This window comes from Cyprinodon variegatus, unplaced genomic scaffold (genome assembly GCF_000732505.1).
Source record: "Cyprinodon variegatus isolate N-32 unplaced genomic scaffold, C_variegatus-1.0 Scaffold623, whole genome shotgun sequence".
NCBI lineage: Eukaryota > Metazoa > Chordata > Actinopteri > Cyprinodontiformes > Cyprinodontidae > Cyprinodon > Cyprinodon variegatus.
Window position 1 is genome coordinate 484641 of NW_015151076.1, and position 10732 is coordinate 495372.

The 10732-nt window shown below is 38.0% G+C and overlaps 1 protein-coding gene across 3 annotated transcripts in view; it reads left to right on the plus strand.

Annotated features, from left to right (window-relative positions):
* The window catches only part of LOC107096430 (polyadenylate-binding protein 4-like), a 21103-nt gene that overhangs the window by 8548 nt on the left and 1823 nt on the right, over positions 1-10732 (plus strand). For all 3 annotated transcript variants that reach the window (XM_015393078.1, XM_015393079.1, XM_015393077.1), the window contains 11 exons: positions 102-217; positions 3309-3448; positions 6074-6168; positions 6250-6387; positions 6971-7066; positions 7158-7427; positions 8674-8764; positions 8858-8953; positions 9064-9194; positions 9268-9358; positions 9443-9573. In XM_015393078.1, coding sequence (XP_015248564.1) covers positions 102-217; positions 3309-3448; positions 6074-6168; positions 6250-6387; positions 6971-7066; positions 7158-7427; positions 8674-8764; positions 8858-8953; positions 9064-9194; positions 9268-9358; positions 9443-9573 — 1395 coding nt within the window. The remainder of the gene's footprint in view (positions 1-101; positions 218-3308; positions 3449-6073; positions 6169-6249; positions 6388-6970; positions 7067-7157; positions 7428-8673; positions 8765-8857; positions 8954-9063; positions 9195-9267; positions 9359-9442; positions 9574-10732) is intronic.

A 10732-nucleotide genomic window follows, 5' to 3' on the forward strand; every position in this document is an offset into this window, starting at 1 on the left:
ACTGTGGTTTCTTAGATTGATTATAAAGCATCTTATCAGATACATCCAGGTTGATCAGATCTGTCCGCATTCCTGATAATTCCCCTGTGTCTCTTTACCAGGTGGTGTGTGATGAAAATGGTTCCAAGGGCTACGCATTTGTCCACTTTGAGACGCAGGATGCAGCGGATCGAGCCATTGAGAAGATGAACGGCATGCTTCTGAATGACCGCAAGGTGTGAGTGTCTCATTATTTTCTTTACCCGTTTACTATTATTTGTTTAGCTAACTAATTTTTTTAAGAATTAATCTGAATTGCACACACTATCCACCATAATTAGACGTCCAAATATAAAGCCCTCCATTTGCACTGAGATCTTATAGACTGGGATTTACTATATTTTGCAGATGTTTACATTATTTGGACCTCGTCATATTTTGTCATGTTGCAGCTGTACCTCCAACCTCAGGGTTATACGACTAGGATGTTTTGCGGACCAACATAAAGTAGTGCATACTTGTGATGTGGAAAGAAAACAGTAAATGGCTTTCTTAATGCTTTTCACCAGTCACAGTCTAAAAGAGGTATATTGTATTTGTATTTATCTCCTTTTAGCTGCAGCCTAAACCTCTACCAGGTTTGATTCTTCATTGCAAAATAACTCAGCCGCAGATCTTTTCATGTTTAAGGTGTGTTCTGATACAGGAAAAAAATCCCAGACGTTCCCCTTACAATGAAAAAAAAAATACATCCAGACGGCATCTCATGAATTTTCACTCAACCTAATCTGAGAAGTGAGAAGAGAATCTGAGAGGACTCTGCACTGTCAGAGAATATCTTAGAAACATTTTTTTTAATAAGAAACATATACATTTTGACATCTGAGAGTAATTAAATTTTTTTTTTTTTTTGTCGTGGAAAGTTTCTCCTCCATCGCCCCATTTGTTTTGCCCTGATCCACAATGATAATTCTCTGTGGAAGATATCTCAACAGCTGGTAGAGTCAGGCAGAACAGATTACCTTCTCTCTTACCCAGGCTTATAGAAAGTATTTCAGTAGAAAGCTAAAGAGCATACACTACCTCAGCTATTACACCCAGCTCTTTCCATCCTTATCCAGGTAAACTCTTCTCCCATAATGGATATATATGCATGCCATATTTAGTTATTTTTACATCATTGCAGTATTTGGTAAAAGAAATAGAGAAAAGTTTTATCAAGACAAGTTAATTTTCTTTTCATTGTATAATTTTCAACTACTTTGTGTTTGTTTGAATCCTATTAAAATACATTTGTAACAGTGGCTGTAATGTAACAAAATTTATAAAGTTAATTGGATTTCAGTGCATATTGAAAAAAAAATGAAATCTCTTAATCATTTTGTTTCTTAAAATAAGTAGATTTTTTCTAGAATTGAGGAGGTAATTGAGACACTTTGCCAATGGAGCAAGACAATTTACATTTAAAATAAGAAAAAGTAATTGCATTGTCTTATTTGAAGTAAATATTATCAAATTTTCTTATTTGAAGAGTAAAAATACTCATTCGTTTGGCAGATCATCTTATTGACCTACTCAAATTAAGGCTAAATACTAATTTTTTACCTCTTTCTAGATCGTTTTTACAGTGTATACCTGCTGGGTTTCTGAACTGACTTATTGAACTTTTGTTTCGGTTAGTGAGTTTTTGTAAGATTAAAATGACTAATATGCTCACCAAACTTTGAAATAACCAGAAGCTGGTAGAGTACTCAAACATTTAGCAGTTTTATATTTCATTACTGAAATAAAACTGTGAAGTCATAATTCAATGAATTACTGAGGAAGTAGTGAAAAAGTACTGGTTACTCCTAATGGCCTCTCAAATACTGAGTAATTGCTGGCTCATACCATCTGATTTAATGTTTGAAGTGATGAAATGAGACAGTTGTGCACTGGAAAAATTATCAAGAAATAACTAGAAATTTCTTAAATTAAGTGCATTTACCCTTACTGCTGGGGCGACAATGGTGTTGGATGTAGGAGTTTGCCCTGAAATCGAAGGGTTGACGGTTCAAGCCCCGACTCCGCTTTCAGTGACGTTGTGTCCTTGGGCAAGACACTTCACCTGCATTGTCTACTGATGGTGGTCAGTATTTATCCGGTTTTTATCCGGTGGCGCCAGTGTACAGCAGCCCCGCTTCTGTCAGTGAGCCCCAGGGCAGCTGTGGCTACAATGTAGCTTGCCACCATCAGTGTGTGTGTGAATGGGTGAATGAATGTGGTGTAGTGTTTGGTCAAGTCTCCTAACTTGAATAAAGGCGCTATATAAGTACATACCATTTATTTTGAGTATTTAAATTAGATGATTTGCCAATGGAATGAGTATTTTTACTCTTAAAATAAGATATTTAGATAAAATGCACTTGAAATAAGACAATGCAATTGGATTTTCTTATTTTAAATGTAAATTGTCTGCTTCCATTGGCAAAACCTCCCTTTTACCTTCTCAGTTCAAGAACAAATGCACTTATTTTAAGAAAAAATGACTTATCTAGATTTAGGTATTTCAATTAATAAACATAAGAAAGTACCAATAAACAATAATAAAACAAAACAAATTCAGACCGAAGAAACATTTTTCCGAATCAATTTCTTCAACATAAACTAAGAAAATGTAAGAAAAGAATAAAGAACTTCCAGCTTTAAGGTTTATGGTTTTTACTTTGTTTTATCCTGATCTCCAAATATCTCACTTATTTTAAGAGCTGAAATACTCTCACGGGAATCTTGCATAGATGAAAGTAAACAGTAAGTTAAAGTAAAAATACACCTAAAAGTATTTTTCTGGGAGTAAATAGTTACTTTCCGCCAATTTAGAGCTTTTTCGCACCAGAAATTTTTTTTTAATTGTCCACTTGATTTGATTTATCTTAGAGTGTGAGTCTGTGTCACAATGCTTGTGTGTTTTAGTGATGGATTGGATGTAAAATGCAATATATGATGGTGGAAGGGAGAGAGATCTTCATAAACAGGTATATCAAATAGTTTGATCCTTTCATTTCTCTTTACACTTTGTGAGTTTTCTTCTCTCTCTCCATCCACCTTCTCATCACCTTCTGGACCAAGAACTCACATGGGTGATGTCTGACACCAACATCTGTGTGTGGTTTTCCTTTTTGTCATAGTCACTAAGAATGGTCCATCAAACCATGAAACCTTGTGTATCATTTTGTCTTACCGATGTTGTCCTGGTTTGTGGAAAAATGAGAACCTGGTTTATATCTCAGCTTTGCTGAGACTCATTTACAAAGGAGTGTTTTGCTTTGCCTGTCTTCTTGCTTGTTCAGGTTTGTTGGTCGTTTCAAATCTCGAAAAGAACGGGAGGCAGAACTCGGTGCTAAAGCTAAGGAGTTCACCAATGTTTACATCAAGAACTTTGGCGACGACATGGACGATGAACGGCTAAAGGAACTCTTCGAAAAATACGGTAAATTCAAGAGTACAGAGCTTTGCACGTGTTATAATTCCCCTTTGACTGTTTAGGGTGTGCTATATACTTGTGAATCGGAAGGAAGCTGATGTATGACATATTTTTAAAGGAAAATTATTTTTTTTCTTTCTTTTAGCCTTACTATTGACTTATTAAATACATTTTCATACACAGTTGGCAGGTATTGATGCTCTATATGGCATGCCCCGCTCTAAATCTCACATCTGTAACTTCATAGGGTTGAATCCATCACTGAAAGAGTCATGTGACCCTGGGGGTCTTATGACAGCCTAGGCCAGGGGTCGGCAACCCAAACTGCTCAAAGAGCCAAATTGGACCAATGGAACAAAAAACTAATCTGCCTGGAGCTGCAAAAATGTAAAAGTCTTATATAAGCCTCTTATGGCAACACAGCCTCTAAGTGTATTAGCCCACTATTAAAAAAGGAATACGTTGGGTTAAACATATAAAAAGCATTCATGATTAAATGTTTATCCTGGAGCAAATGTCACATAGTAGCATGAGGTGAGGGATGAGCAGTGAACGCCCTCACGGCGTGGAATTCACTGTGCGCCACTTCACCGCATGGTTAAGGTTTTGTTGCATTGATGAAATTATAGAAACAGGATTTAAGGAATCTTTTGCTTTGGGGGACATGTTTCTGGTGGGAGAAGATGATGAAGTCATGAGTAACCAAGCAGGAACTGACATCCATCAGAACAGAACTCTCTAACCCTGAAATCCCACCAGTCACCAGTGTTCCTTGGTTTTATTTTTATTTTGAAGATTTGGGGGGAAAAAAATCACATACCTGCATCAGAGCGCTACCTGTTTGATCTGTGGACGGTTTTTATATGCTTGAAACAAAACAAGCAGCAGTAGTTGGGTTTGAAGATCCAATCCATTTCTTTAATCTATCTTTGCGCTCCTCTAATTTATCCAGAAGTTCTGTAATCGCATTCTTTCTCTCCCTCACAACTATGTGATCAGCTGAATATTTAGCCTTCCCTGGAAATGCCTTTCCAAATGACTCTTTTTATTATTTAACAAATTCTTGTGCCAAAGCAAAAACACAGGCAATCCATCCGCATTAGTAATGAAAGCAAATTATTCGCTCCATTCTTCCTTGAATCCCATGTTCTCATCAGGTATCTTCCTTTTTTTCCTTTTGGGATCCATGGCCCGAAACACACCCGCCACTTTCTTTGCCTGGCAACGTGCCGCTCTGAGACATGTGTTGCAGGCTTTGACCACTGATCTCTATGGCTATGACACACATTGTTGTTAAAATAAATGTTTACATATTTGTTTAAATGTATTTATTATACAAATGTTTGTCTGTGTGACCTCCTGCACACCTGGCCTGAGCTCTCCTTTAACACCAGAGCTACCTACGCTAAAAGTAGTTATTAGGCAACAGAACAAATATGAAACCTATCTGATCAGAAATATTTGGTTCTCTGATATAGGATGTAATATAGAGCAGTAAATGTGTTCCTTTCTTTACAAATAACTCAATGAATTCTTTAACTGTTGTTCACAAAGGGTCTGATCTAAGATTCCCAAACACAGAGGGACACTATTGTTATGGTCCAGTGCTGCTAGTTAATTCATGGTTACTGAACCTGAAAGTTACATGGTTAACATGCAAATCTGTGTATGAATTGATATCAGCATGAAAACTGTTGGAGCATATTATCCCAAGCACAAAGTATAAGACGATTTCAACATTGATGTAGTGATGAACAGGCTGTGCAACCACAGTAACTCTGGAGGAGCTGCAGAGATTCACAGCTCCAGTGGGAGAATCTGTTGACAGGACAATAATCAGGCATGCTTTTCACTATTAAACAGCTTTTAGAGTCATTTAAGTAACATTTCCAGTAATCTAAAACTTTTTTTTTGGTCTGCATGCAAAGTTTCAGAGAACAAAACATTTCACATAGACCTAAAGTCTTTCTGTTCACAGTCATAAGCCACCTTATCTTGTATATGACTTAGACAAAGTTTATTCTTATTTTTTATACACCCAGTACAAAACGAAATTATGTTGCTTACAGCTTACAACAGTAAAATGAACATTTCCATTTATAAAGTGCAGCAGTGATCAGAAGTAAACAGTGTAGGAGAAAAGGAAACCAGTTTTAAAAAATAATGATGCAAAAGGGCATTTATATGTAAAGGTTCAGTGCACTGCAAAATGATTATGGTTAAAAATGCAGTGTAACATTGAGTTTTGTCTTATTTAAATGGATTATAAAAGTTTCAGCCACGTTGGTGGTGCAAAATAATATTGCAAGTGTGATACAGAGTCCAGTTTAGAGTTTTAACGGTTCAACGGTCTGATGGCAGCGGGAAAACGCTGTTGCAGAATCTGCTGGTCCTGCAGCGAATGCTGTGAAGCCTTTTCCCAGAGGGCAGCAGGGTAAACAGTCAATGGTGTGGATGTGAGGAGTCACTGATGATGTTATGGGCTTAGGACATGCAGCGCTGCAGTGAAGTGGAGGGAAGAAGAGATGACATGAAAAAAAATATATAGAAAAATATGGCATTGCAGGCAATGTTACCCCAAAATAGAAATACTGCAAAGTTCTGTTTCACTGCCTCCTCTGTGTTTTACAGGAAAAACACTGAGTGTGAAGGTGATGGCAGACTCCTCGGGCAAATCCAGAGGGTTTGGGTTTGTGAGCTTCGAGAAACATGAGGATGCCAACAAGGTACTGAGAACTCTCACGGCTGCTCGAAGAATAGGTTTGATTTTGGAAAATGTTTGCAAATGAACGCTTGTCGATCCAAAGGCAGTGGAGGAAATGAACGGCACCGAGCTCAACGGTAAGACCGTTTTCGTGGGCCGAGCTCAGAAGAAGATGGAGCGGCAGGCGGAGCTGAAGAGGAAGTTTGAGCAGCTCAAACAAGAACGAATCAGTCGGTATCAGGTGAGCTTCCAGTGGAAGCAGTCCAGTCTTTATGCTCTTTTATCACGTTTTATATTCATGGTAAAAAAAAAGATTTACTGGCTTCTGAAATGATGTAAGTTTAAAAAAAAACACAAAACCGAATGTGCTGCAAACAGGAAGCAAGACGGAAAAGCTGCTGCTCAGATTTAAGAAGAAAATGCCAGCTTTATTTTTTCAATTAACCTCAGCTCAATAATCACTCACCAGCAGGTTGGACCGCCCCTTTACAGAGAGGGATAAGGCTGATTTACTAGAATTGAGCCTAAAAGAAGAAATAAACTGTATAAGGGACAAGAAATAAGTGTTGCACATCATTCTGGGAAGAGTCCTGGCAAACTATCCTCCAGATTAAACCCAAAAATGCTTAAAGAAACCACAGATTAATTGCAGACCCTACAGGCCTGAGATAGCAGGTTTATGGTCAGACTAGTAGAAGTAGGATGTTTGTTGTGCATTTTAAGAAGCAGACCATAACATGTTTTAAAATTTCTGTATGTTTTTTATGTATTTGTTATATATATTTCAAACTAAATCTTAGCTTTTTTTCTTCTTTTTTTTTCAGGGTGTTAACCTTTACATCAAGAACCTTGACGATACAATCGATGATGAAAAGTTGCGTAAAGAGTTTTCTCCATTTGGTTCCATTACAAGTGCTAAGGTGAGATAAAGGATATAAAAACACACCATGCATTTTATTTAAGAGGGCAACCTTTTTGCGTGTGAATTTAAAGCCTTTGTTTATTCATTAGGTGATGTTAGAAGAAGGCCGCTCAAAGGGCTTTGGCTTCGTTTGCTTCTCTTCCCCTGAAGAGGCCACCAAGGCCGTGACAGAGATGAACGGACGCATTGTTGGCTCCAAACCTTTGTACGTTGCTCTCGCCCAGCGCAAAGAGGAGCGTAAAGCTCACCTCACCAACCAGTACATGCAGCGTATAGCTGGCATGAGGGCCATGCCGGCTAACGCCATCATCAATCAGTTCCAGCCCACCAGTGGCTACTTCATGCCTGCTGTCCCACAGGTGAGTGGAACTAGTCTGACTAATCAGCAGATTAATGAGAACAATCTGAAAAATTGTTGTTAATATAGATAAATGTGAGAACTCAATCTTAGTTTGTGTTTAAAAACCATCATATCATTACAATTCTTCAATAAGCAGGTATTATTTACAATATATTTTTCTTTTGTACGAGTATTTTGGTTAGATATATAATTTGCCTACACAGATGCTGCTACCTCAGAGTTCTAAGCTATTTTTTGCAGTTTGTTGCATAGATAGTAATAAAATCTGTTAGTAAATGTGTCTGCAGGCATATATAAATATATATATATATACCGGTATATATATATGTATATATATATATATATTTTTTTGCTAATCATTGCATTAGGATGCTTATACAAGCTGAGCATCTTTGATCCAATTTTTTCAATCTTGTTCTGTTTGACCAGATTAAAGAGTGAGAGAGCATAGCGTGGTGGAAAAGGTGCAGAAATGAAATTTTTAATTGAGAACCCATAGATTGGACTTTTATGGATTTTGCAAAAAGAATGCCACTGTTAAAAGAAAGAAAAAGCTAGATTTAACTCTTTAGTCTTCATAAAAATGGAAAAAAAAAATCTCTGGAAAAAACAAACACTGCACATAACCATAACAGAAACATGAGGGTGGCAGCATCATGCTGTGGGGATGTGTATCGTTCTACAGGGATACTGATGATAGTTTGAGTTAAGAGGGAGATACATAGAGCTAAATACAAGGCAATGTGGGAAGAAAATGTGTTTGAAGTTGCAAAAGATGTGAGATTGGGGCAGATTATTTTAATCTGGCAATGACAGCTATGATGGCATGTTTTTGTGAACACTGGAAAAACTATCAAGAAATAAGTAAAAATGTCTTAAATTAAGTGTATTTACCCTTAATTTGAGCAGGCAAATGAGATAGTTTGCCAATGGAACAAGACAATTTATTCTTAAAATAGGATCATTAGATAATATGCACTTGAAATAAGACAATGTAATTATGTTTACTTGTATTAAGCGTAAATTGTCTTGTTTGATTGGCAAAATGTCTCTTTTTACCTCCTCAATCCACAACAAATTTACTTATTTTAAGAAAAAATGACTTATCTAGATTTACTGTAGATTTTTTTCAGTGAATGGCTCAGCATGTATGGACTATTGGTATAGATCTCAGTGTCTTTCACAAAGCTGGTAAAGACAAACCGCAAGACTTGCTGCCTCAACTGCTTCTTTGTCCCTATTAGGCTCAGAATAGAACCACATACTATGCACCGAACCAGCTGGCTCAGATGCGACCCAACCCCAGGTGGCAGCAGCAAGGTGGAAGAGGCCAAGGTTAGCTTTTGATGCAGCTTTAAAATGAAATGAAACATGCATGACAGTGTAGCAGTACTTTGGTTTTTCCATCTCTGCTTGTGTTGATCCCAGGCGGTTTCCAAGGAATGGGCAACTCGCTGCGTCAGCCTGGACCCCGGGCCAACCTGAGACACATGACTCCTAGCAGCGGTGCACAGGGCCCACGAGGTCTGTTGGCCTATAAAAGGAGATCATTATCAACGTGTCTGCTATTTGAAGAATTTTGGCCTGTCTTTAACAAGGTTCTGTTTGTTTCATTTTGATATCTTTCCTGTTAGGTGCCGGTCAGACCATGGGTCCACGTCAGTCAATGGGAGTCCCTGGTCCTAGGGCCATGCCGCCCTATAAATATGCCACCAGTGTCCGTAACCCCAATCCCCAAGTGGTGCAACCTATTGCCTTACAACAGGTATTATTTTTGTCAATAACATTGCAGATCTATAAATACTCTTCCCTAAAAAAAACTCATGTGTCCTATTTAGGCTCAACCAGCTGTACATGTTCAGGGCCAGGAGCCGCTTACAGCCTCCATGCTAGCTGCTGCCCCCCCTCAGGAGCAGAAACAGATGTTAGGTGGGATCCCCTTCCCCTTTAAACAAAGTCTTTAAACAAAGCTTTAACTGTCTTTTTAGACTAATTTGTGGTCATTTTGAACAGGAGAGCGTCTGTTCCCGCTGATTCAGGCCATGCACGCCAACCTGGCGGGAAAAATCACCGGCATGCTGCTGGAAATTGACAACTCAGAGCTGCTGCATATGTTGGAGTCGCATGAATCTCTCCGTTCAAAGGTACCTTGATCCTCAGTAGGGGTTTGCATTTATCGTATCGTTTATCGTTACCGGTGTTAAATAATGAAGTTTTGTCCTCCTGAAGGTGGTTACACCTCGGAACTTCCCTTCCGGTTCTTTTCCTGGGAGCAAGTTATCTAGTATAATTATTCTTAACTCAAACTGGGTAAAATCGTATAAAAAGGACTATAAAAACAGGAGTAAAAAAAAGTAAAAGTAGTAAGAGTTTATTCCAGTTTGTTACAGGACAGAGAAATTGCTTGGAGTCGGCACAACTGAGGGCTCAAACGTCAGCAAGCGTTGGCATCCGGGAAAAATGAGCCCCGAACAAGGTCATCTCCTGCTTCTTACACCTAAAGAGTCTATGTGTTGCATCAGGTGGATGCTTAGCTGTTCGTGTCAGAAAATGACACGCCATCCATACCCTGACCTTTGTGCCTCTTGCCTCTATGCCTCAGAATTACAGATAGCTCTCCTCTATCAGTCCAGCTCCAGGATGTATCATTATCCTGTGTATCTTCTACAGAAAAGAAGACTGTCCTCATTAGATGACCTCTGTTCACACAATGTAATCCACCATGTGAAGGAAGGCCTTCTACTCAATCTAATCTGGCTAACAGATTAACAATACACATGATTAGTAAAGAATAAACCTTACATCAGGATAAATATCATGGAACAATTTTTATTTTTTTGCCAATGAACTGGAATTATAAATGAAAAACTAAATAAGTGGTGAAATGTAATTTTCTTTCTTTTTTCCATTTGGGCAGTGGTAAAATCAAAGGATATGATTAAATGCAATATAAATCACTAGTGTTAAAAATCACATTTATTTCTCTAACTAGTGTTTGACGAAGCCTGTTTTTTTCAGAGCAGGGGTTATAATTGTGGGTCTATGATTGCTGTGGAAGGCAGTCACGGCTATATAGTGAAAAAATGTTATGATACCTGAGTTGCCGAGATGAGGTCAACTTTGACCTTTCAAGATGGCGAAGAGCAGCAAAACGATGCTGTGTAGCGAATGCTGTATTGTTAAGCATTCTCTCCTATTGTGTTTTTTACCTACTCAATGCTGTGAGAGACGTTTAAAAAAAAAAAAAAAAAAAAATATATATATATATATATATACACTATATTGCCAAAAGTATTTGCTCAC